Source organism: Delphinapterus leucas, chromosome 14 (genome assembly GCF_059928025.1).
Source record: "Delphinapterus leucas isolate spDelLeu-1000000601 "Yukka" chromosome 14, BTC_Dleu_Yukka2, whole genome shotgun sequence".
NCBI lineage: Eukaryota > Metazoa > Chordata > Mammalia > Artiodactyla > Monodontidae > Delphinapterus > Delphinapterus leucas.
This window is the reverse complement of record NC_143142.1, coordinates 70,887,162-70,914,962: the sequence shown is the minus strand read 5'-3', so window position 1 is coordinate 70,914,962 and position 27,801 is coordinate 70,887,162. Positions and strand designations below refer to the sequence as shown.

The 27,801-nt window shown below is 39.3% G+C and overlaps 1 protein-coding gene across 17 annotated transcripts in view; it reads left to right on the top strand.

Annotated features, from left to right (window-relative positions):
* The window catches only part of TCF4 (transcription factor 4), a 359,688-nt gene that overhangs the window by 155,509 nt on the left and 176,378 nt on the right, over positions 1-27,801 (top strand). For 13 of the 17 annotated variants that reach the window (XM_022584419.3, XM_022584426.3, XM_022584420.3 and 10 more), the window contains one exon: positions 25,817-25,881. In XM_022584419.3, the coding sequence (XP_022440127.1) occupies positions 25,817-25,881 (65 nt within the window). The other 4 variants (XM_089895225.1, XM_022584441.3, XM_089895224.1 and 1 more) reach the window with 3 other exon arrangements.

The window sequence follows — 27,801 nt, the reverse complement described above, 5'->3', positions numbered from 1 at the left end:
TAGAGGCAAGTTGAAGATAGAAGGTTGCGTATGGAGTCTCAAGTGACAAGGAAACCTAGGGCCTCACAATTGAAGGATTGTCAACACTTAAAGTCTTTTGGGTGAGAATAATATAGAACCCCCAGGAGTAGGAGAAAAGGGAAATGTGTTGTCGTGGAAGCCGTGTCACGTGTGTTTTTTAAAATTAATTAATTTATTTATTTTTGGCTGTGTTGGATCTTCTTTGCTGCGTGCGGGCTTTCTCTAGTTGTGGCGAGCGGGGGCTACTCTTCCTTGCAGTGCGCGGGCTTCTCATTGCTGTTGTTTCTCCTGTTGTGGAGCACGGGTTCTAGGCGTGTGGGCTTCAGTAGTTGTGGCACGCGGGCTTCAGTAGTCGTGGCTCACAGGCTCCGGAGCACAGGTTTAGTAGTTGTGACACATGGGCTTAGGTACTCCGTGCCATGTGGGATCTTCCCAGACCAGGGCTTGAACCCGTGTCCCCTGTATTGGCAGGGGCATTCTCAACCACTGTGCCACCAGGGAAGTCCCCACATGTTTTTAAGGAGGGGATAAGAGTGTCTTTCTGACCACCAAGGAAGATGAGAACTGAACATTGTCTATTGGCTTTAACTTCTTGGTGGTCATGTTTGACAGTTCCCAAGGGTTTTCTTGGACGAATCATGGGGTCGGAAGACTCCACTCCCTACTCCCACAGAACTGAGATATCTTTCCTCTGACCTGGCCAAATATTCAACTTTTATACTTCTAATGTGATTTTTTCTTTATGGTTTGTAATGATAGTTGTTTGTACTTAGCCTCGTTTCCATAAGAAATTATCAGTTTCCTGAAAGCAGAGGTCATGCAAAGTACCATATAAATCACACCTAGTAAGTATTTAACAGTTCAGCTTCAGAATCGTGGGTTCTCCCAGAACATCCGTCCGTCCATCCATCCATTCACTGAAGAGTGCTTTATTTACCAACTCCATACCACGTGCCAGGCACTATTTTAGGCTATGTGAATATAGTGGTGAACAAAAGATACTCCTTTTATGCATGAAACTTACATTGTGGTGGAGACATGATAAAGAATAAATACATATTCTGAGTGCCTTTAATGTCTTGTTTCTCACAACAACCACATGACATAGATATTATACTCGTCCTATTTTTTTTTTTTTTTGATGAGAAAATGGAGGCACTGAAATATTCAGTAACTTGCCAGGGTCATCAGTACATTAGAGGTGGATCTGGGATTCAAACTCAGGCATTTTGACTCCCAAATCCATGCTGTTAATCACCCCACTGCACTGCAAAATGTTTGGCATAAACTATTATTATTGTTATTAATACTAATGTTATTAATAGCAATTATTCCTCAGCATAGGGATCTTTTATCCCAATTCAGATAAGGAAACAGATCCCACCAAATTATTGGCAAAACTAAATTCAGAAGCCACATTTCCATGTTCCCAATCCAATGTTTTTCCCTCATGCAGTACCTCTCCTTTAAGGGAGGGAGTCTGGAGGGGTGAAGAGGTAGAAGAAGGGTGGAAGGATGAAGGAATGGGCAAAGAGAAAGAAGGATGTGTGGAAGAGATGTAGGAAGGAATTAAACCTGTTTGATTTGGGATTTTTGACGCTAACAAACTATGTCTAATTTTTCAGGTTTTTTCCCCTATATTCTCAAGGGGGAATATCCTTAAAATAAGAATATTTCCATGCAAAGTAATCATATTCCATTTCATAGACTAGCAAAAGATTTCAGGAGCTAGGAGACCCTAGCTAGTTAAAAGTAAAAGACTATATTTTGGAAAGGACATTATTACTGGCATTTATATTGTGAAGGCATTGGTTGGAAGATACAGTAGAAGTTTTGTTTACCAACAGCCAAGTCTTTGAGGAGTGTATGTATGTGTGTGTGTGTGTGTGTGTGTGTGCACACGTGTGCACAATGTATATAGGAGTACGTACTTATTTTATAAAATACTGGTAATGTTGAGTTTACTTTGTGTATATGTTTTGGGGGAGAGGATGCTGAAACATTTCTCGGGGATGGGAAAGTTTTTGTACTTATATGCATGGCCGCTCTAATATCAGGCACCATATTTAAGCATCACAGATATACACTAAGCAAGGGACAGATGCACAAGGAGTTTAAGCAGAGTTTTTCTAAATGGCAAATAATTAGAGGGGAACAGATGCCTATGGGCAGCAAAGGATGAAATGAGGTACCAGGAATTTTAAAAGGGAGATGGAAATACATATGTAGAGTGTAGTTGCTCTCAAGGATGTTTAAGCCTAGAGGCTGTTCTTTCCCAAAGTTCTCTGTTTTTTGTGGGTTTTGACATTAAATTTTGTTCTCTCTTTACCTATATTCCCCAAAGAAATAGATCATGCTAATCATTCCAAAGTGGAACAGATTTTCTTTCGAACTTCAGTTTTGGATGACTTTGTGGGTTGCATCTCTTTCTTCTCTCTCCCCAGGGCCGTGTCTTTTCACAGGACTGCCAGGATATGACATTTCTCACAGTGTCACTCCTCATTATTTATTATTTATTCCCCATCTACTTCCAAAAGGGTTTTTCGCTAGCCTACCAATGAAAGACACCTACAAATGTGATTTTTTCCCTTGATGTGCCTTTTAGGATGGACACACCCTCCTTTGGAACAGTCCTGCTGTCCAGTGGGTTGTGTCCATCTGAGAGCTCTTCTGCATAGTCCTGAGGTCGAAAAGGCAACAGATCTCCAAGAATAAAGTAGAGAAGAGCATGAGGCATTTCCCATCTTCCTGTAGAGTGTTAGTTTAAACAGCAGGGCCACGGAGCAGAGCGATTCAGCAACCCAGCAAAGCCAAGCGGTAGCACCTGGTCATTATCCTTCAGTTTGAAATTTACCTGTTGTGCTCATTGTAAAAAGAAGAAATGAAATCTCTGTAATTATATTGGAAGGGGGAGGAGATCATGTTTTAGTTCCTTTGATCTTGAGCTAGAATAGGCTCTGCTTTTGGAAATTTAATTTGAAAGAATCCAACGTACACATCTGCTTTTTGTACTGCAAGTTCTATTGAGCTTGGAAATAGAAATTTATTAATGCAAATGTGTAGAGACTGTTCCTTGAGGAAAAAAAAATGCATTCAAAACACAAGGTGATCCTTTCTACATAGCTATGGAAGATTTTAATAAATACGTTCTCCGTGTTTCTTCTAGAGTTCAGGGATTCTTGTTAACAAGGACTAAGCTTTGAAATTACAGGACGCTTTGGGGAACAGAAAGATTCATGATTACTTCAATATTTAAAAGTTTCCGAAGGACAAATTAGGTGGATAAGAGATGAGAAGCAGACTGAATCCTCAAAAGAAAAAAAAAAAAAAAAAAAAAAACCAAAAACAAGTGCGTCATCAAACCATTTTGAGAACATGTTTGAATTGATGGTAGGGTCCATGCTAAGAGACAAAGCTTTCATTTCAACGAATCCAATCTGCCTAGTGTTCTGGAAAATTGCCTTTGCCTGTAAATGGAATGGCATGCAGAATTTAGGTAGGACACTTTCTCACCCAACTTAGCCTGCACTCTTTATTTTCGTACCATTACATGAAACTGCACATAAATGACACGTGACTTAATCCTTAGAGTGGCCGAATTGCATGGTCTATTTTGATTAACTTTTTCTTGTTCTCAGTGTAAAATTTCCAGTAAAGCCTAAAATGTCGTGAGCATTTTGGGACATAAATCCCTTAAGCTATTTTGCAGTCATATAGTTGTCCTTTGTAGGGTTTGAGTGCTTTCCTAAACTTCTCATCTCCAAATGGGCAAAATAAATTATAAATTGCTGAAAGCATTCAATCACTGGATGAGCAGTCATCTCCTAAAGCTGGGGAAAGTATCCTTTTTCAGTTCTTTGAGTAAATGGAGGTGATTCCTTCTAATATTTGTGCTCTATAACAGGTCTCAAAAACTTGGTTATAAATTACCCAGGCTTAAGAAGGAGTTCATGATGAAAGACTATATTGAATTAATAAAACCAGTCTTTCTTTTTCTGGTGTGATGTAAAGAGATTTTTTTTCCCAAAGGTGGTAGGTGGGTGGGCTTCAGTGCATTCTGTTGGTTACTTGTTACTTTCTTCCCCACTGAGTTTTTTGTTTGTGTGTGTGTGTGCTTCTTTTAAGGAACAGAAAGGTGAAAAGCCGCAAAGAGTTAGGCTGGGAATTAGGAATTCTGAGTTTAAAACAGGGAGCTATCCTAACGTGTTGTGTCGGAGTTGGTGTTTCAGTTGTATTGCCAGGATAGCCCGTGACCCTTGCAAATGTACAATTTCATTTGGGTTCAGTGATTCCTGGATGAGTCTGTGACATAGGACGCCAAAGGCCACAGGGATTATTTAATACACAAAATGTTAGGACAGAGTTGGCTCCCCCAGAGTTTTCTGAGTAACAAGGATTTCATCTGAACCCCTTTTGGGGGGGACCACGGAAAGTACTGCTCCGCACTTCCAGTGAATCAGTTTCTAACCTTTACATCAAAGGGTGACTTTGTCCAGCTCCCCACATCTCCCTTCCTCAGAGGCGGGAGACCCCCAAACAAAATTTCTATGTCTAACGGCAGACAGTTGGGGTGCTGTAACCAAGCAGTCACCCTTAAAAATTAATGAGCTTAATGATGGTTCGGAGAAGCGATCGTGCTGGTGGTCGGGGAGGGAGGGGCCGTGGGGATGGCAGAAGGAAGAAGGCTGGACTCCTCGTAAGTGACAATGATGGGAGCCCCTGTCCTTATCTCCCCTCCCCAGTCTCCCTTCCCACTCCCTCCCCCCAGTCGCCAGCCCTTCCATCCTCCTCTCTTCACAGGAGCCACAGCAGATAGAAAGACAGGGCGATTATGAAGATGTCAGTTGGAGCGTAGGCAGGCGAGAGGGGAGCAGCGCTCCAGATGAGGTCCGGGGGGGGGCCGAGGAGGGTCACTCATGGACGACCGTGTGTGTGTGTCTGACAGACTGTGAAATGGTGCGTTGTTGCACGGCTGCGCTGCACCTGGGCCCTTCATCTGTGATTGATTGGTTTGGTCATGTGTAATGGTCCCATCTGCTCTGTGTTGTTTTTCTTTTTTTACTTATAAACACCGTTCCCAGCGGCTGAGAGAGGATGAGCTATGTTTTGTCATCTTCACTTACACTTTAGCTCAAAAAAATGGTCAAGTAGGTAAGCTCTAAAGTGTATCCAAGTAATGTAGCAGCAAAGTCTGGGTTTCCCCCTTTGCTTGGGGGTTTGTGTGTGTGTGTGCGTGTGTATGTGTGTGTGGTGTGTGTGTGCGCGCATGTGTGTGCGCCCTCCTGCGCACGCGTGTGTGCCTGGAGTTTTCATGCTGCCTGTTAATATCCGAATAGTTCATGAACCACGGAAGACCAAAAAATTGCAGAAATGATTTGCACAAATCTGTGACTCTTACTGCAGCGGGGAGTTGTGTTTTTTTTTTTTTTTGTAACGGAGCCAATACTTAATTAAAACCGCTGACATCATGGTGTTATAATTAAGCGTGGCATTAATTAAGCTGGAATAACGATTTTTTTTTATTAAGAGCTGCTTCTATTGTATAAGACCGTTATCGGCTAAAACCAAAATAATTTTAAAGCAAAAATGAATTCCCTCTAAACAAGCCCTTTTCAACTTCCCCAAAGTCTGGCCTCAGGACTGTCGTCATCAGGGCTGTGTGTGTGTGTGTGTGTGTGTGTGTGTGTGTGTGTGTCTGTGTCTGTGTGTGTCTGTGTGTTGGGTGGTGTTGGGATGGGGGACGAGTACAAGTGAAATTTGTTTTTTTTCACCCAAAAATGCTGATCGGCTCCTGGCATTCTGATGGCTAATTATGCATCGGAGAGCTTCGACAGCTGCATTCATCATCATAAAATGTAATAATTAATGACATTCCAACAAAGAAAAATATGCAAATGAGGACTCATTAGCATTTTCATATTCAGCTTTGATAATGCTTTTGCTGACAAGGTTGTAATTAATGAAAATTCATGTCGCAGTCAGGAGATTGGATCGGTTTCATTCCGCTCACAATTCCCAAATGCTTGCATTATGGAAAATCGGCAGCTCTGCCAACTTTTCAGGGAAGAAAAAAACACACACACACACTAAAAGCACCAGATGCAAATTAATGGTAGGGAGCCTTTAACTCTTTAAACCACCCCCCTAAATTTCCATCATAGGAAACATGTGATGAGTTTTAGCCTAAGAACTAGATTCTTTTTTTTTTTTTAATAACAGCCCTGAAAGTACTTTTATTTGTGACCCAAGTATGAGAATTTCTCGCAAACTTTTTTTTGTAATATTAAGGAAAAAACCCTCTACTTTTCCCCCTCTTTTCTTTTCCCTTTCAAGACTATTTAAATTTATGTAGTAAAACATGTTAGGACAGCCAAGCCCCAGCGTGTTGTGTTCTGTCCTCTAGCTGGCAAATTTACGGCACGACAGTTTATTCATCCTCATGCTTTTTGGAGACACCTCATCACGTATTTGTGCTTCGATCTTCCGGTGCCTCCCTCCGTGTGCTACCCATAAGGTCGAGAGAAAAGCAAGTATTCTGTTTGTCTATTCAGGGTGAGTTTTTTTTTTTCTTTTTTGGACGATTTTTTTTTCTGTGCTTTTTCTTTTTAATATATTCCCTTTGTGGTTTAATGTAAGAGTTTGGGAATGTGCCCATAATTCTCTCACTCAACACTTCAGGTTTAGTGTTGGGCTTCAAACGTAATTTTAAGAGACACTGTACAATCCAAATGGATACCCAGAAACCCCAGAACCAGAGATATCGACAAGCATTCAGTACAGAGAGCTATTAATTTATAAACCCTCTGTGTGTTGCTTTCAGAATGTGTGACTGGAGATTGGCAAATAACCACTTTGTGCCAGCCTGGTACCATGATTTGTTAGACTAGCCTAAAGTTAAACCGAAACTTCTATCTCACTCTTGACATTAGAAAGAAAAAACCTAAACAGAGTTCTGACTGGATGTAAGATTTGATCTTCAGGTTAAAAAATGATTATTACTACGTCAGATCTTTTTGCTGAGGCAGATGTTTAAAAAAAAAGAAAGGTTTGCATAAGGATTAAAGGAAAGGTTTGCATAAGGGGAGAATGAAAGCATATTTCTTTAAAAATTGTCAAATTAATAAGCATTTTTACTCTCAAATAATATAAAACAACTTCAGGCAGTTCCTAAGATGCAGTTTCCTGTTTATTTAAAGTTAAGTTATAATTCCCCAAGTTGCTAGCCCAGCATAAAGAAAGAATATAAATATGCCTTGTTAGGGGAAGGTAGAAACTTTGATATGCTAGGTTTTATTTTTTAGAGTATCTCAGTGAAATAGAGAGTATCATGAGTTATTTAATGAGAATTTTAAAGTGAATCTTTTTTTCCTATGATGCAATTAAGAATGACTAGATTTTTATTCCTTATTAATCTTTTAGAGATCTGAGAAACAGAATTTTATTTCAATTTCTTGCTTTTTCCAACTTTCGTCTTGTCACAGTTTGTATATGAATGTGTGAGTGTACACACATGTTGTGTAAATGTGTCTGTGTCAGTATCTGGAGATTACGGTGAGTGAGTCTGTCCCCTTTCCTTTAAAATCTATTGTGTTAAAATAGCAGGCAGAAGAAGGTTTTTTTTTCTTTTAGTTTACTTGTTTTTGATGTGGGCAAACTGCCCATCCAGATGGTAGAAATTCACCTGTAAACAATCTGAAACGATAGGTTAATTCTGACATTTTATATAACTTTTTAATTTTCTTTTCGTACAGTACAACTGAGTGCAGAGTAACTACTCAAGATGATGTTTCCTCACCACCACCCCCTTTTTCTTTTAAAGCGCTTCCTGCTGTGATTGGTTCTCCCCCTGCCCCAAATCAGTATTTTGGGCTCAATTAAAATCTGTGGCTTTAGGCACTTTGCTGTTCTTGTCAAAACCACATCTGATGAAATCTTTGACTGCTTTTAATATGTGTAAACGAGAAATTGATGGGAGAAGTAAAGGAACAAGTGTCGATCAGCAGGTTAGTGGTGGAGAAGCAGATCATTTTAATTGTAGAAGCTCAACGATCCACTGGCTTTGATAAATTCACTGTTAGTTTTCTCCTCCCACCAAATTCACAACTCCTACCTTTCTCAGTAATGCCCAGCCTGGTGTTAGCAACCGGAATCCTGAAATTTGGTTTTGTTTTCAGTGTGGTTAGCCTCTGGTGGCTTCTGTGCCTGAGCAAACTGGAGATGCTTTGAAATGATTTGTTGACCTGTTATCAAGGAATCCCATTATTTCTCAAAGCAGGTTTTGGGGGTATTTACACAGTAGAGCATGAAAGGGAAAGGGAGTATTGGAGATTGTTTTCAGTCATAGTAATTGTAATCGTACTGTATTTACAAGTTACTTTTGAATGCTATCCTCTTGTTTTTATTTCTAGAAAAATCCTTTGTTTGAATACATTATTTCCCGAGTTGTTTACATAATAAAGATGGCTCTAGGGGCATCTTCCCTGGTTTATTCCCTTGGGAGAACGTTTTTGAAAGTGATCCACTAAGATTATACCTGTTCAAATTTGGGACCCTAGTCGTGGTACTGTTGGCTGCTTTTTCTGTTTCCTGTTTTGCAGATGTTAATTCCTTTGGGTAATTTTTTTTAAGTGATGAGATTTTCACTGTCCAGCAGCAAGCCACGTTTCCTGGAGTTATTGAACTCTGAAATAGGAAACCTGTGGGTGATCAGTTTTACCCTCCCCAGAAGCTGTTGCTTCAATCAGGGAGAATCACTGCCCCATGACTGAGAATTTTAAAGGAGTTGTTTCACTAAAATATCCACAAGTTTTCTTTCAGGTATTGCAACAAAATTCACATTTGTTTGTGGCCCGTGAAACCAGGATTCCTGGCAGGATTCTCATCCAGTTGCTTCTCCTGTTTCCCTTGCAAACTTTCCCATTGGTTGGGGTCTGTGGAGAGATTTCAGTGGCTGGCTGGTGGAAATGTTTAGGAGAACATTTGCGTATCAAAACAGCCTAGATATTTGCAAAAAAAAAAATGTTTATCTGAGAAAAAAAGAATCCACTTAGGATTAGGAAATCACTGCTTTAAACATTTTAAAAGCATTTGTGATTTCCCGGAGTATATTATGCACGAGTAAGGCCTAACCTGACATTCAGGGGTCATGCCCGCATCCATATTTTTAAAAAGCTTATAAGATAATGAACATTTTGCTTAATGATTAAGATCTGTACCTATGTGTGGTATAAAAATTCCCCCCAAATTAAAGGCCACAAATATATCCAAAAATTGTTTATGGTTTAGTGAACCTATGAAACAAAAGATGCAGGGAAAGTGCCTCATTCTTTTCCTCCTTTATGTATTTTTCCCCCATAAAACCCAATTGTGTTGCTGTGTTGTGACATTCGGTTCTACTGGAGTCCATGAGCTTTCTCTTTTTATTTGTTTATTTATTTATAATCTTTATTGGAGTATAATTGCTTTACAATGGTGTGTTAGTTTCTGCTTTATAACAGAGTGAATCAGCCATACATATACATATATCCCCATATCTCCTCCCTCTTGCGTCTCCCTCCCAACCCTCCCTATCCCACCCTCTAGGTGGTCACAAAGCACGAGCTGATCTCCCTCTGCTGTGTATAAGCTTTCTCTTAATGGTGATGATTTAAATATCAGATCTTTCTCTTTTTTTCTTGGTAAAGAGTTTAATGTGGACATACTGGTGTTCAGATTATTAAAGTTTTAACTGCATTACACTGATAGGTTGGAAACAGCAAATATAAAACTCAGGGCAGGCCAATTTTGTTAACAGTGTAGGGGCTGAACGTTGACAATTACTGTACTTAAAAATCCCTCGGATCAGGTGTTATTTTGCCTTCTGGACATTTTAATTAGTAATAAAAATGTGGATCTGGATACACAGAAATAGGATCTACAGTACACAACGGCCCGATGCACTCTGTTGGTGTTGAGGTGTGCCTGGCTACATTTTGTGTGTGTATGTGCTCTTGTGTAAGTGTAATTGTGTGTTGAGTATGTGTTCATTCCTCCTAGTAAACCCAAGCATAGGATTCTATCACAGTACCAAAAACCGTGGCTACTTTTCTTGAATAAGAAGTGAAAATGTGTAAAAAGTGTACTTATATTCCTAAGTAATACTTGCCTATATCTTTTTAATGGTCATGCTTCCTCGTGTAATATATGGTATGGCATGTCAGTACAATGCTGACATTAGAGGTAGGCTTGGGCAAAAGATGTGGCTCCTCCATTTCATAGCTGTGTGCCCTAAGACAAATAAATTAACCTCTCTGAGTCTCCCTTTTTTCTTACATATAGAATGAAAGTAATGATAATAATAATGATACCTATCTAACAGAATTATGATGAAGCTTATAAGAGCATGTATGTGAAAGCACTTGGTAAAATACAAAGAGCTATAACAGTTGATTTTTAATACAAGTTGCCAGTCATAACCCACATAAGCATCTTCGTAATTCAATAAATTGTCTCATATTAAAAAATGAGATGCAAATATAAGAGTACAGTAACAAATAGTAACTTTAGGACCACCAGAAAATATGTTCATAATTTTAAACATAAAGCAAAGTGATCCATTTTTATAAGGTATCTGTATATGCTCTTTGAAATAATGTTATTCTTAATTAAGGCAGAAGCGGGTACATTTGAGGGAAATAGTGACCCTCTGGAGAAATGGAGACTGAAAATAGTTTAGGGAAATGAGTCTTAGTGTCTTCTCGTTCGGAAAGATGCATACATGTTTCTCTTAATCATTATGAATTTCTTGTTTGTAAACCAGTGTGAATACTTAAACGATAGTCATTATTGTTTAGAAAAAACCTACCATTACAATTTATACACACACAGACACAAACACACTCACACACGCATCATATTATATGTAAATTTGCTCAAGAAGGCATTATCCCCAGGAAGTGAGGGTGTTGATAAAATTGATGTTTGACACTGGACCAGATGAGTTTGGATACTTCTGTAGAAAGCTTTTTCTGTTTTTATTACAAGTTCAGTTCTCTTCCTGAGAATTCTTCGGAAAGGATTTGTTTTCTTTACTGAGAGGAATGGTGTCATGGAATACTGTGGTCTAATGATGCTATTTTGGTCATTTCATTAATTTCATCTTCTTCTCCCTTAAAGTAATAAATGCATACCTTGATTATAATACAAATTATATTTACATTATTGTTTCTAAGAACAAATATTTATTTTTATAGACAACCTGGTTTTAATCAGTGTCTTAGAAAGCTTCTAAGACTTGTCTGTGGAACATGGTATTAGCAGAAGTAGGCAGAGTTTTTTTTTTTTTTGGTGAGGTGTTAGGGGGAGCTAAATTCAACCAAGGCAGTCTTCAGTTAATTCATTAATCTGGTAAATATTAAGTAAACTACAGAAGAAACAGAAACGTGCCAGTTGTGACTATACAGCTTTTCAGGTTTTTTGGACTTGAAAATGGAAACTGGTTTCATTTAACGTTCTATCAGTTTAATGTAAATGTCTCATTCTAATGACCAGTTTCATTGACATCTATTCTAATCTAGTGAACAGAGAGGCTCTACATATAATTTTTCTGGAAATTTTTGAAATGAGGCTACAGGTCCTCCTCTTTGAAGCTTCCTTTGATAAAAATGGCCCTGTGTGCCTTAACCTTCCAGAGTTCAGCATTGACAGTCAGGAGATGAGAAAGAAATTGTGGGACTCCTTTAAGAATTATCCCAGAGAAGGGATTCAGCTACAAATTGGGGGGACAACGTTTAAAATTTATTAAAAAGGTAATTCAAAGGAAAGTCTGTAGCCAAACTCCTTAATTGTGATGCATTTGCTGAGTTCCCCTCTTCCATCGTCGGGCCTGCTCCGATGCCATATGGCCTACCATGGAACATTTAACTTGTCAGATATAATGGATTGTCCTGGAAGCAGATTTTTGCTTTGAGCATTCGGCTCCTTTCTTGCATTTCACTCTCAGCTCCAGGCTGCAGGATGAAGGATTGTGGTGGAAACGCAAAGAAGAGACACACAGTTGATTCCCCTTAAGAGAGTGACCTATATGCCACAAAATTTTACCCACGTAAAGAGGCATTATCCCCATCACTGGCCTTAGCAGGCTGCACGTCAGAATCATTTAAATTTGCCTGGACTTAACAAATTGTGTAAACATTTCAGAACTGAGTGCTTTGGAATAATAAACCATCATCATTTTAACTTATGCAAAAAGGGTGTAGCCACATCGGCCAAAAGATAAGTGTTATTTATCATGACCTACATGTAACCTATACCACCTGGTTGGTAGATGCTGTAAATTAAGTTCAACTCTCAAATCTACCGAGAATGCTTAAAAAAAAATCACCTGATGACGATGTTACATGGCTTCATTGTTTTTGTTTAGTGAGTGAGGTGGGGTTGAAATGATCATTTAGGTGGATAGACAAGTAGCAGTTAATTATCCTACTAAGCTTTCCATCTTGAAACCTTCTGTTGATTCTAATGCACTTGAAATGAGAGATTGGACGTCCTGTGGATTATTTAACTTTTATCTGTAAATGTAAAAAATACAGTATCTGAGGTTGGTTTTAATTTGTTGCTTTCATGAGGTAATTCATATTTTCTTTTCAATTTGTGATATTGTTTCTGAAATCAAAAGCCCGGAAAGGGCTAGGAGGAGTTTGTGACTTTTGCATCTATAGGATAACTTCCTTTAAAAGAATAAGCAGCGCCCTTTCTACACATACATGTACATACATAGCTGCGAGATACTCTTCTGGCAAAATCTACTGTAACCCCAAAGCTAATATTATAATACAAAGACCCAAAATAGACAACTTACAAATAATCAATCAAGCACAAACCAGTGGGAAAATAAGTAACTTATGTATCTCAATTTAACCATAAAACGGTACATATTCGATTGCTCTAGGGTTACAAAAATTAATAGATTTGTATATGACACATGGAATTACTCTAAAAGAAACTGTCTATTGGCAAAGGGTAATTTAATATACTTACCAAAACATGTGTGTTTATGTATTAGAAATTTAACATTTAATTTACTTCTACAAATTCATGTTTTCTAGATAATTCTTCATATAGATCTATAAAAACTACAGTGGCCTTGAAAACTGATATAACCTCACTTCTATACAAAGAAGAGTTACTTCTTTTTAATGAACAACTTTCCATGAAGCAGTTAAGAAATCTCTGTTAAAGTCAGTATTGAATAATAAAGTGTACTACTGTATATTTCTTACTAATCCTAAACTGAGCACATTTGTTTTATTGATGCCCCTGATAGGATGATTTTTTTCCCCCCTCTCTGTATTCAGATTTTGGTCAGGATTAGTCCTAAATGAATTTGGGTGGTGCCCGGCCAGAGCCAGCTCTTGTTGGGGCTTGTGTGCCCTCTGCTGGCTCACATTGAAATGACTGGTATGTGGGGTTCTTAATGTCTCTTACTTTTCAAGGTTGGTTTTTTTTTGTTTTTTGTTTTGTTTTGTTTTGATATTTTTACACAATCAGATATTTGCAGTAATTATAAAGTTGTAGGTTAATACTGAGTATGGAAGTTAATTTGTTTTTATTAGGAAATGAAGGGGTTTTGTTTGGGGTTTTTTGGGGGGAGTTTGCTTTTGCTAAATAGACTCAATAGCTCAAATAACATGTAAAGTATATGCCACTTTTTTTTAAAAATAAATTTATTTATTTATTTATTTATTTATGGCTGCTTTGGGTCTTTGCTGTGTGCAGGCTTTCTCTAGTTGCAGCGAGCGGGGACTACTCTTCGTTGCGGTGCACAGGCTCCTCATTGAGGTGATTTCTCTTGTCGCAGAGCACGGGCTCTAGGTGCACAGGCTTTGCGGGCTCTAGAGCTCAGGCTCAGTAGTTGTGGCGCACGGGCTTAGTTGCTCCGCGGCATGTGAGATCTTTCCAGACCAGGGCTCAAATCTGTGTCCCCTGCCTTGGCAGGCGGATTCTTAACCACTGTGCCACCAGGGAAGCCCGTATATGCCACTCTTGAGTTATTAAGTGGTTGCTTTCAGGTGACCGTTAATCGTATTCCCGTTGCTTTTGTAGATCCTCCTGGCCTGATTACACTCAAGAAGAATTCTTGTTTACTGAGTTGGAAATGGACTTGAAAAGGATAAATCATTGAAATTTTGAAACATGACTCCTTGTATGTAGTAGCTAATGCCTCATAGAGAACTCCCTTATAGGCTTGACTGTTTTCACTTGCTTTGTGAAGGAAAATGAGCCTGTATTTACACCATAGTGTTCTGTAAAGGCATTTTTGGTTTCCTTGCAGACCAAATTAAGCTATTCTCCCTGGCAGACGTTGAGAATCAGAGTTTGAGTGGAACCTTTTTTTGTTTTATTTGGCTGCTTTGGTTGTTTTTTATAGAGTGTAAGATGTTAACGGAGCAAATCACTGATGGTTTCAGGTCGCAGGACTAAGTTATACAAGGGCGGTTACAGAGGGAACATCTTGCCTCCTCGCCATTGCTTGGGTGGAGAGTATCCTTGGGTCTTGGTAGTGAAGACCAGGGCTCTGTATAATGAATATGCCTTTAAAATAGCAGCAATTTTTGTTGACAAGTTTCCATCAAATTCTTTATAAAATTAATTATGTATAAGTGATTTCTGCATCTCTCTGAAATGACTTGATCGAATCCAGGTGATTACTCTGTGGTGGATCGTTTAGATCTTTACAATTCTTTTTTTTTTTTTTTGCAAATTTCTCTAATTTGTAAGCAGATTCCATCAAAAAACTCCCAAATCATCTCCCAAACGTATGGAATGATCAAAGAGCTTAGAGCTAGAGAAACTTAGATGAAATGTCATCTAAGTTTTTTCCAGTTTTCCATCTTTCCAATCTGAGGTACCAGTTACCTTAAAATTTGTTTTGGTTAAATCATGTAAGTGTTAGTTTTTATTTACTTTGTTTTGTTTAACATTGTCAAATAACTGCAAACTGCATTCTAACAAATATCCATTTCCCGCTAAATCTGTTCTAACGGTATCTGGCGTGGAATCTCAAACATACGTGTTTCCTCTTGTCTCCTATTACCACATTGAGGTTGTGTTAGGTGCTCTCTCATTATTCCCATTATACCCCTGACTATGTACATTACTGGCTTTGCTCCCTAACATTTCATCCATCTAAACTCTTAACTCTTGGGAGTAACGTTCGTCGTTGACGTACCATCAGCCAACACGTGGTAGGTACACAGAGCTACCCTACAAATATTTATTTCTGTATCTCATGGTTTTTGGACCTCTTTCAAAGCTGTTCAGAGGATCATTTTTGCAAGCTTCAGAGCTGAAAATTGCTGTCTGTAAACATATTCCACGTGATAGATTTTATTTTCTTGCACATTTTTGATAGGATGTGGTCACTGTTCTGAGTACTCCCCTTCTCTCTCCTTCCTCCGTTCTGCCTTCTCCCTCATCATCCTTTCCTCTGCCTCTCCCCTTCCTTCCTATGGCCCCCGCCTTCCTCCCTTGATTTAGTCATGCTTGTATATTCAGTAATTGGAAGGTTTTTCTTAAACATCACAGTGTGGAACTTAGTGGTTTATGTAATTCTATCTGTGAACCATCACCTTCCTTTAACAGGGGAATTGGACTCTGAGTAGTTTGGCCCTGTTTCCTTCCTAGCTTGATTGTCATGGGGCCATTCTTTTAAAGTTGTTGAAGGGCAGCCTCAGTGGTTAGCATTCTTCCTACTCTTTGTCTGCTCTGTGAATGCCCTGAGTTGTATTTTGAATTGTGGGCTGTTTCACCCCCACCTTCTCAGTACTGTATACTTAGGGAATGTAAAACCTATATAGTCTAAGACTAGAGAAATGATTATCTAATATATTACAGATACATCTATAGATGACATTTAGATTATCTTCTGTCTGGGGTTAGAAATGTTACTTATATACTTATGTGTATATATAATACTTATTGTATCATACATATGTGTAATCTGTATTTAAAATTTTCATGAGACCTCCACCTCCTTTATTTTTGTGCATTCTTGAGTATCATATCAAATGCATGTAGTTTCTTTAAGAGATGATAGTGGTTATATTCTAATTGTTAGTCGTGAGCTGAGCTTGAAAACCGAGGCCATCTCTTACATGGCCCTGGTGCTAAAATATGTAATTTTCCTACGTAGACACTTTATAACAAACATAATACTAAACCTTTTCCTCAGTTTTCTGTTCTGATGTGCCAAATTCAGAGTTTGGTCATTATTATTTTCTACATTTAATATTAGGAAGACTCTGTTAGAACATCAGTTTAATGGGTAGCACGTAATTTATTGCTAAAAGCAATTTGCACAGTGAAACGTAGCTGCTGATTTTCTTAAAATTTCCTGATTAATTCCAAATAATTGAGCCAGGCAACAAAGTCTTACTCATATGATATTGTCTGTGCTGCATCTGGCCAGAAATGTCATCGATCTCCTCCAGAGGGATCAAAGGACTGGATTCTCTCCCCCAGCATGGACTTATAATGCCTTCAGTAGAGCATGGATGTGGGGAATATATGGGTGGAAGGGCCCTTTTAGGTTAACAAACCAAGTCTGGCTCACTAGAGCTTGATCCTGGAGTCTAAAGGCGACCTCTGTCTTAGGGTAGAAAGGGGGAAGAGATACTTTCAGAGCAGTGGCCAGTGGGGCTGATAGAAGGAATGTCGTTTCACCTCCAGGACACTTATGTCTTGGAATTCTGTTGTATATTAGGGCCATCTACTTGGTAATGTGAGCTGAATTTCTTTAACACAACCAATCTTCATGAGCAGAGATGAACAAATGTAGAGGCCTAGTACACTGCCAGGAAGAGGTTTCTCTAACCCACAAAATGTAACTGTCTGAAAGGGTCTTGGAGATCAACACTTGTTTACTTTTTAAAAATCCAATTAAATAGGTTGGATTAGATACTCATTGATTTTTTTTTTTTTTTTTTTTTTTGGTTATCTACCAGCTTACCGGATTTATGAGAGTTTCACCTAAAGTAACCTTGAAGGCTGAACCTGTTCACTTAAATTGGTTACTCTTATCTGTGGCTTGTTAGACTGACAAGTGGAGTTTTATTTAAAAAAAAAACAGAGATTCTGGACCACATTCCACTGAATGTAAGTTGGGGTAGAGAACCCAGGAATCTGTTTTAAGAAAAGTCTTACTGATGATTCTCATGATGGGCAGGGTTTTTGAGCCATAGAATTGAATTTCAGGAGATTGCTTTTCTCCACACCAATCCTGTATCTTCCTTTCCTCTTAAGAGTACAACAAAAATACTTTATTTCTGTTTGCTTTTGATGCCTTTATTGTGTATCGCAAGATTGACCTTTTTCAGTTTTACATGAAAAACTATTACGTATTTCAAATAAAAAATAAGATTTCAAATGCACATGTTGTTTCTTCAGAGGCCCTCACAAAGTCTTTCATTGCCTTGGTTATACCCAGTCACCATAGGCACAAACTGTAATAAAAATATAAAATAGGGCAGGCAGAGCCATTAAGATCTTATTCACACAAAACCAGTGGTAAGTTACACATTAGAAGCAAGTTGACTGATTTCGGGGTTAGCCTTAGTCCCTCAGGCCCCTAGGGGACCCTTGTACAAATTGCTGATTCAGAAAATCATTACTCTGGTGGCTCAAGTGGCACTTTAGTGGCCTTAAAGAGTTATTTGACACACCTCCCCAAACAGCTAAGTTATCCCCATGATTATGTTGATTAATTGCACACTCTGTGGAATTAGTGTTATTTTCAGTGAAAGATTTTCCTGCACTGGGAAAAGAAAGCATAAGACTCACGTGTTCTCATTTGATAGTGTGTCGTGCACTTCTCCTAAGAGTGACACCGGGGAAGAGGATGATTCTGGCTGTTGTTGGTCTAGGGTAGGTGAAATAGTCTATAAGGCAGTACTTTCATTTTGCATTGAGAAGGTGATTTTTGGTGTCCCAGAGGGTGGTCACTCAAATTGTTTACCAGCTCTAATATTTTCATCCATCAAAGGACTCGAGAATGCCTCTCTGACTTACCACGAATTGAGGAGAGGGCTGTGCTACATAGTGAGAAAAAGACAGGTGGAATCATCTTTGTTACCACAATAGAAACCAGTAATACATCTGGAATACTCAAGAAGAGGCGGCGTATCGTAAAAACAGGCTTTGGCACAGGAATTGGTAATTTATGTTCTAGCTTCGTCTCTTAATATCTGTACAGCCTCTTTTATTTGTTATAAGCGGGTTACCCTTTCTGAATTTTAGTGACCTCCTCTATAAAAATAGGGGTTGAAATGCCCATCTAAGGAATTCTTAGGATGTTGTTGTCTTAAATAATGTAAGTTAAATTACTTTGCACACTATATAGTGCTTTGCAAGTGTGAGGGCTTTAAGGAGAATTGAATATTGATTCTAACCATGTTCAGAATCGCCCCAAATACAGAGTTTGGGTGGTGCCTCGAGATACTCTTAAGTATATCTGGAATTTTGGTACACCCGCTGCTTTGAAGGCAATACAGTGTCTGGATGAGATGGGGTGAATCAATGACAGAAAGCAGCCCAAACTCATAATTTTCTGAGGTCAGAGCTCTAGATCATTACTGAGTGTTCTACTTTGATGATTTAAGAACATCAGTGAAAGTGAGCACTGACGCTAGTCTTTCCTGGGAAAATGGCTTGGCCCCTATTTCCCATCGTCCTTTGCTGCAGACTATGTGCCTGATCACTTTTCCCCCAAATTTTCTTTCTGTTCTCAATTTAGGAAGAAGGGGATGAAGAGAATTTTCTAGGCTGTGGAATGACTATTTTATCTGCTGGAATTGAGTCGTAGCTCTTTTAGCATGAAATTTATTAAATTTGGATTTTTTAAATGCCTCCTGGTATAGTAAGATTCTGCAGGAGAGAACCAGTGGTCTTCTCTGAATTTTAGAAATCAGGAGAATAACGTCAACTTCTGATTTCTTGTAAACCCAGACTCCCACCTCCAGGCTAGAATCAGGGAAAATTAAAGTCGACGGCTAGTCGGAACCACAAAGGTGTATCTGCATGGAAACATCACAACGAGACAAAGATGTTTTTAGGTCAATTAAAATAAAATTCAAATGTTGAACTTATTTATTTGATAGAATATTACCAACATCTATTAACCCAGTGCATGCTTTGAAATGTTAAGTTTTTTAAAGTAGTAGTTTCTCAGATTCCTCTGAACTTGTGTTAATAGGCAAAAAGATGGGGCAGGTATGTGTATTGAAATAAATTTAGGAAAGATTATATTAAATGAAATTAAATGTCTCTATTGCAGGACTTTTCAGAGGCTTTAACATGCTAGGATACAGTGTATATTTCTGCCTGTCAGGGAGAGATATAGACAGCTTGTAACATTTCCTGGGCCTCTTGATTTGCCTCCCTTTTGTTTTTTGGAGCCTGTTGTTGGGCTACTATTCCACAGAAGACACTTGTGAGCGATGTTGTGTTGTCCTATAATTTTATATATATATATATATATATGTATATATATATATATTTTTTATTTTTTTGCGGCATGCGGGCCTCTCACTGTTGTGGCTTCTCCCGTTGCGGAGCACAGGCTCCGGACGCACAGGCTCAGTGGCCATGGCTCACGGGCCCGGCCGCTCCACGGCATGTGGGATCTTCCCGGACCGGGGCACGAACCCATGTCCCCTGCATCGGCAGGCAGACTCTCAACCACTGCGCCACCAGGGAAGCCCCTATAATTATATTTTTAATTTCACTCTTCTCTATGCATTGATATGAAGTCATGTTCTTCACATACGGAATGTGTAGAGATGCAGTTTGCTGCCATGTTTTTGTCAATTAGTTGTTTCCAGTTAACTTAGAGATGGTTGCAGTTTATTGTGTGACGTCACAGGTTCTGGTGTACATCATTTGCACAGCTTTAAAGTACCTAGAGACCTTTTAGGAATAAAACACCATGTAAATGTAAATTATCACCACCTCTAAGACACTTTCATTAATTTCATATCAAATTCATGAGTGTTTTGAGCTCTGGGACTTGAGTCTTCAGTATTGGGCTCCTCGCTTATTTGTAGATATTTTTTTTCAGAGTTTAAATTCCAGCAGCACAGAATAGTGCTAAGAGCCCAGCCATGGGAATCAAACTGGCAGGATTTGAATCCTGGCTCTAACGCTTACTGCCTTTGTGACCTTGGGCAGTTTTCTGTATCTCAGTTTTCTCATCTGTAAAGTGGTGTTTATATTACGTTGCCTCACAGGGTTGTTGTGTAGATTGAATGAATCAATCTACGTAACCCTTTTGTGTAGCGGGTAATACATGACAAGGACTCAGGTATACTTAAGTGGGCAAGAGAGGAAAAGGCAGGCGTGGGAAAGATGAAAGAACTGTAAATTATAACCTCATGTATATTTTTGGAACCACCCTTCCCGTTATTGTTTAATGAAATACTCTTTTCAATATGCCCCCCAATATTATAGGGTAACCAAAGATGGCTTGGGGTTGGGGACAGGGACGACAGAGATTTATTCCGATTCACACACCGTTGTGATGAGTTCCTTAGTCTGGTAGCAGGGAACAAAAGGCTGGTTCTTCGGTTTCCAGAATGAGGATTAGCGATGAAACAGCCTTGCTGGGTATTGTCCTACAGCATCAGATAATTTTTTTATCAAGGCTTTTCGTAGGATAATATGTTCCACTGTACAGGTGCATCTTTTTCAGTGGTGGGTGAAATACCTACCGTTTTTTAAAATTTATTTTTATTTTTTTAAATTTATTTGTGGCTGTGTTGGGTCTTCATTGCTGCACGCGGGCTTTCTCTAGTTGCAGCGAGCAGGGGCTACTCTTTGTTGTAGTGCACGGGTTTCTCATTGCAGTGGCTTCTCTTGTTGCGGAGCACGGGCTCTAGGTGCGTGGGCTTCAGTAGTTATGGCTCGCGGGCTTTAGAGCACAGGCTCAGTAGTTGTGGCGCATGGGCTTAGTTGCTCCGTGGCAGGAGGGATCTTCCCCAACCAGGGATCGAACCCGTGTCCCCTGCAGTGGCAGGCAGATTCTTATCCACCGCGGCACCAGGGAAGCCCCCCTACCATTTACATGTAATGTTAAAAGTGGCCTTTTAAGAATGAAAGGCTACAAACCCAAACATGACCTTGTTGTTATCCTACTGGTCAACCACCCGTGGGATCATCCATGTCACAGCTTATCTCCAGAAATAGTATTATGGATAAGTTGTTCTTGCCTGTCTCTCACTCCTTCCGAATGGATTAGAACTGTCCAGGTGTAGTAATCTACCGAAGGTGATACTTCTTAGATGTATCCCTGTGAGTTAATGAACTTATGAGACCAATTTTTTCCTTCATGTAATATTTTCATTCTCATCCAATTCCCATGACATTCCCTTACAATAGGATACCATGGATATATTGGAAGAAAAATTAGAAGTCAAATGGAGAATTATGTAAGAATATAAGAGTATTAAATTTAGAATTAATAGATATTTGTTAATCATACTCTCCCTAAATTAAAAAAATTTTTTTTTCCTTATCCTTCGTGGGGCAGCAAGATAAAGAACAATTGAATCAATCGGCAAAAGGATTGGTCTTTACAAATCATTGGAAGCAGCTTATGTTTTCTGCTTAGCTTGAGTTTTTCCAGGGCAACAGAAGAAGTGACCCCTTTATTGATTGCCCATTGGTGCCATTTTTAATAATCAAATTTAAATATAGGTTTTAACAGCTGATGGGTTCAATTTGGACAAAACACGTGTTGACTTTCCTGATTGTTTGCTCACTGTAGATGCCGACTTGTTCTAGAGAAGGGGCTGCGCGTTGAGCTCCTTTGTCTCTAGAAGGATTGATTGACAGATGTTGTGTCTGCTCATTTACAGCGTTTTTCTTGCTTAATTTAAAAAATGGTGACATAGTATTACACGTTCCTTGTATACATCATTTTTACAGAAGAAAGTTGTTTAGCCAATATGTCGACTTAGTTTATGAAATCCTCTCTTGTAGCTTTCATTCAGCCTTCAGTGTTACCCCCATTAGGTTAGATTATTCGTTTCATGCACGGCAAATCGTCACCAGCAGCAAAATTTAACATTTGGTCCTTTTAGGTATAAAATGAATCAAATGCTTGACAAGATTTGTTCCTGGTGTATATTTCAGAATCTCCCCCGCCCCTTGGTGGGCATACAACAAATGTTACTAACGGGTACTTTTAGTTTTTAAAATACGGACAACAGTACTCCATGCAGTAAAAGACTTGAGCGATTAATGCTACCCTTATGCCTCTTTTGAGTAGTTTTAGCCATGGGGCTTGGCAGTGCCACCATTGTCTTGGTGCCAAAAAATGTCCGCAGCGGCTGTCGCATTCTAGTACTGGAGGGTTGTCTCGAAAATTCTGCAGTGAACACGCCGGGTTTGTTCATCACTGCTATCTCTTTTAAATATTGGAAAAATAGAATCTTGAGCTCTTTCAAAGCTCCGTTGTGATTGTGGGGACGGGGGGAGGTCGGTGGCGAAGGATGGAGGAAAGAAGCTGTCCGCGCCAGCCAGTGGGTATAAGTGACAAAAATCCATGCCTGACACAGAGTAAACACACATATTTAGGTGCTTTTGTGTTCGCGAGCACAGATAGTTACTTAAGGATCCTACTCAAACATGTTATCAGCGCTCTTGAGAATTTTATTCTCTGAAACAAATGTTCCCGGACATTTTAAGCGGAAGACCGACATCAAGACCATAGCTAATTTTTAATGGACAATTTACACAAAAGATGTATATTTTTTTCCCTTGGAAATGAGGTGTCATTGTAAAATGGCTGCTTTTTGTCATTAGGAAATTAGAGGAGTAGATATGATAGGTTTGAGAAGGTGCTTGGGTTTATCCACAGTCCCTGATTATTTTACTCCCAAACAGAGGTTTGGGCTCTGAGGACAGATTTATAGTTGAATTTGGGAACAAAAAGATGTAATAAAGTTAAAGGCTTACACTATCAGAATGAAATGTGTTCACTCAGGATCTGTGGAGCGATCTATTTGATGGTAAAAGTGGATGCTACAGATGAAATCTTTACAAGGAGCATAATCCTTAAAAAAAAAAAAAAAAAAAGGAAAAAAAAAAAGTGCACCTCCCAGCCTCCTGCTGGCTGCGCTGCCTCTTTGGTACCTCACAGACTTCGACAGAGTCCTGGACGGGTGCCCATTGATGTCATGGAAACACTCAAATTACTGAGAATGATTCATGTCTATGCTGGTCTCTTATCCTCCCCCACACAAACAGGAGTAGATTTTTAACCCTGACAACTTGTAATTTGCAGTGAGTTTATTTTTGTATCTGGATAAATATTTTTTAACAAGCAAAATTAAGATTAAGCAGTCTGTATGTGATATGATAGTAAAGAATGCTGGGGCTTTGCAGCCAGGAGTACTTTGGGGACTCTGTGCATCATGAATACATACTCTGATCACCCCTCGCTCCCCTCCTCTCCCTTCCTACACCCTGTTCTTTCCAGTCCACCTCTCCCTCTCTTTATTGCCCTCCCTTCCTCTCTCTTCTCTCTCCCATTTATTCTTATTCATGCTCTCTCTCTCTCTCTCTCTCTCTCTCTCTCTCTCTCCTCTCTCATATCCTTACTATTTGCATGGACCCCTTTTACCTTTAAAAGAATGAAAGGAATAGACCTAACTTATATATATATATGAATTGAGACAAATCCTAGTAGGAAAATTCGTCTCTCCAGGTCTATGTGCTGGAGTTGAGTTGGGAAATAATGCCAGGTGGTGAAATTCTATAGGGGATAGCTTCAGTAATTTCTTCTAGAGAAAGACATAGATAGCCTTTCTTCCTTCCAATTTTTGGAAATTACCAAAACAGGACCACTAGATGTTCAAATTCCTAGGAAGTCAGAGTAAATTCTACCTCATCTATCTTCTTTCTATCTGTCTGTCTGCCTTTCTACTGACCTCTCTACCTGCCTTTCTATTTGCTAAACAAGTGAATATTATGTCAAAGTGAATCATGTTGTGGTTGTATGGAAGCTTTGTAGATGCAAGAGCTTCAGGAAGGACGTACATCATTTGATAGCTCATAAAAGGTAGAGTTTTTTTCTGTTATCTGTTAGTAATATTTATAAAGAGAAGTTAAAGACTATAAGTAGCTTACATCTGACTTACACAGAAGAGTAAATATGTCTTTATGACCATTTATACTTCTGAAACAGGCAAATGCATCTATTCTTTAATGCAAAATCCTCATACAGTGAAAGGTTATTCTCTTAGACCTCCCAGGACTGACACTGCTTGAGATGGTGTCCTGTTTCATTGGAATTGAAACTGATATGGGCATTGATTTTCTACTTTGCACTGAACACTATATCAGGAGTTGGGCGGGGGGAGTGTTTTCCCAAGTTTGAGATTCACTGAAGTTAGTGGAAAAGGTAATACTGGGGAAGAGGGTTAATGTTAAGGCTCAGGTTTGGCTTTCTTCAAAATCATCTTCCATTTTACATATATAGTGACTTACATACAAGGTATGCCTTTGACCAGATATAAGATTTATCAAAGACACATTCTTTGTGTGGTGTCAGGAAGGCATACTCTTAACAGCATTGTCATTGAACTAAAAGATGATAATGAACACTGTTACTTCTAACATTTATCTTAACTTGAGTCGAGGGGGGGAAACTTGGGCATTGTAAACTTCAAAGGATCCATTCAGCCCCTCAAAATACTAGTTTTGAATTTTCCCATTGGAGAAAAGAATAGTATAGTCCTGGGTAAAGAGGACAATGTACCTTAAGCTCTAGTCTTGAAGGAAAACAGTATCCTTCAGTCTTGGGTGGGGTGGGCTTTGTGTTCTGGGCACGTGGGCGGCACTAGCCCTTTTTAATGTCCTGGTATGGATTGTTTTCTGTAAGCACTCTTTACATGTCACTAGGTGTATTCTACTGCTTAGATCTCTTATAATGTGGTTTCATTGTCTTCCTTGCTGATTATTAAGGCTCAGCATACTTTTAAAAGCAACAAATGAGCAGCCTTGATTTTTACCCCTAGATATGGCCAAATAGCATCTGAGCCTTTATCTGTCTCTGCAGAGCAGTCTACAGATAAAAATTGGGTTGTTAGAATTGACACAAGACATTGACGTTCCATTATCCCTTGTTCTACTGGTAGAATCTGAAGCTGGGTTCAGAGTGGGCAATTTTTCAAAAGCCCTCTTTCCCAAATGTAAATTCCATGATCATCTTTATCATGATGGACTTTACTCCTGGGAAAGGGAGTTTAAATAAAAGAGAGAGAGAGAGAGAGAGAGAGTCCCAGAATTTTGAATAGTTTCTTTGCTTTATTCACCATCTGGAGAGCCCTGATTGATTAGCTTTGGCCTCACCATTAAGTGTCAATATAATCAATGGGAATGACTAGGCTAGGGTCATTACATAGATAATTTGCCTGCTGTGTAAATAAAAATGAAATTGTTTAAATTTTGTGAGAGAGAAAGAAAGTGAAAATAAGGAATGACAATTTGTTTGTTAGAGAAAGTGGAGGCCATTGGAATGACAGTTTTTGGAAGTGTGGAGCAGTTTGGCTAAGAATAGGAATGAAGGATATTTTTTTTCCAGTTTATCATAGCCAGAGTGAGGAAGTGTTATTCCCTGTCTTGCTTGCATACATTGCCAGTAGTGCCTACTTTACGTATGTAAACATCGGGGAAGAGAAGTGGATGTCTGTTACCTGGAGGAGATTTTTTTTTTAAAGAAAAACACAATTTACACTTTTTTTGTTGTTTCTCTTGGCAGGTAAAACAGAAAGGGGCTCCTACTCATCTTATGGGAGAGAATCAAATTTACAGGGTTGCCACCAGGTAAGTGAGAATCTTGCTTTGGGAAAGGGTTGAGAGAGAATGAACCTGGTAAATCACTTTGTTTTGTAAATTAGATGATGCGTTTTAGACTGTGGCACTAATGCACTGAAAATCTGCCGATGCCTGTCTCTTTTTAAAAAGTAATGAAATAACACAGAGCGTGGAAGTCATAAACACCTCATCGTATCAGAATTGTATTCACTGGCTTGTTGTTATTTTTTTAATCCATCAGCCGGTACCAGTGGCACTGTTTGCAAACCAGCAATCTCGGGTAAAGTGGTTCTATCAAAAGAGTTTATTTGCAATTAAGAACTTAAGAATTTCTTAGACTGGAAATGCTTCGTGCAGCCATGTGTCAGATCCTGGGTTCGGGTGGCTACTGCCCTAAATTATAGTTTTCATAGGGGCTGTAGGATGTTGTGTGAAAACAGGGTTGTATTGAGGGATAAAAATGTCTGTGAAAATATGATTTGTTGTCCCTTTTTGTTTCTGAATTGTTTTTGGCTGGAAGTCAAGGCCAGCAGGCTAACAGCAAAGCCGTCTCAAGGGAAGCATGCATGAGCTAGAAAAATAAGAGTACTTTAATTAAATAATAAAATGCCAGTGTCATACAAAGGTATAGTGTGTGTGTGTGTGTGTGTGTGTGTGTGTGTGTGTCTGGGCACTCTGCATTTGCATACTTTCAACTCTCCAGAGAAAGCCCAGTTCTAAAAATACTATCCATAGCCCAAAGTGTAAGCTTTGTTTCAAGACAATTGAGTTTTTATAGACGCTTTCTTTTTAATTTCAGTATTGGTACTAATCACATGTTTCAAATCTTATTATTATTATTTTTTTCCTCTAAAGATTTAGACTTTCTTTTTCTAAGGGCATGGGTTTCTTACTTTGGAAAACTCCGGATAGAATTTAATCATCCTCTTTCAGACTCAAAGCTTTCTAGTGTTTTATTATTCACCCAAACAGAAATGTACCTTCTTTTCGTGCTGGGAAGGGAATGCTTGCTCTCCTGAACCCTCTCACCCTCCCGTTTTCTTTAATGATATGGAAAAAAAATCCATTTTGATTTTTTTTTAAAAAAACAACCTGTTTCATGGATCCTGGAAAACGTAAGCAAACAGTTCAAGTCATTAAATAGAGCCTGCTCGAGAAGGTTTCCTTTAGGTATCAGTCAGGGATCACGAAAGGTGGAGTTCTGGTGGAGTGGTGGTGTTTTGTCTTGTTTTGTTTTTTCCGGATAGATTTGCATTTTTAAAGTTTACTCCTTTGGCCCAGCCACCCATTCAGTCATACTCGGCGTCTGAGAGGCTGGTTGTGATGAGGTGAGCGGTGCTGGGTAAAGCGCTCCTGCTGCGCAAGCTGCGGAGCACAGTTTATGGCAGTTTGTTTGGAAAGAATTCCGCAGGAAAGAAATTTACAGCCATTCCAGCACAACGGAAACATCTTTGGAATGTGAGTGCAAATGTGCGGGGTAGATAGCTCGGCAGCGAGCCTCCTAGCGCCGAGTCTCTGGTGTAAAGCTCTCAATTCCTGCCGAAGAGCCTGTTCCTGTGTATCTGGTTTCTCAGGGTCAAGGCAGAGGCCGTTTGAGTTTTGGGGGAGAAGAAAGTTGACAACATCCTTCCTGTTCGCTGATGGTCATGGCAGAGGTCTCTGTTTTCGACGGGCCTCTTTTTCTGGTCAATGAGAGAATAGGCTTCCTCGCCCCTGTATCCTTTCTTCCTAATAGGAATTGGCGTGATTCCTCCCAGACACAAAGATTTCCTCTGCTGAGTAAGCGCGAGGCCCCTTAACTTGTGAAAGCATCATCCAGACCGCGTGAGTCTGTCAGTGTATGTGCTGGGACACAGACCCTCCCTCGGTTTGTGGGCAACACTTCCCTCGGGTGAGACTGAAGTTAATTTTTTTGGCAGACACAAGGTG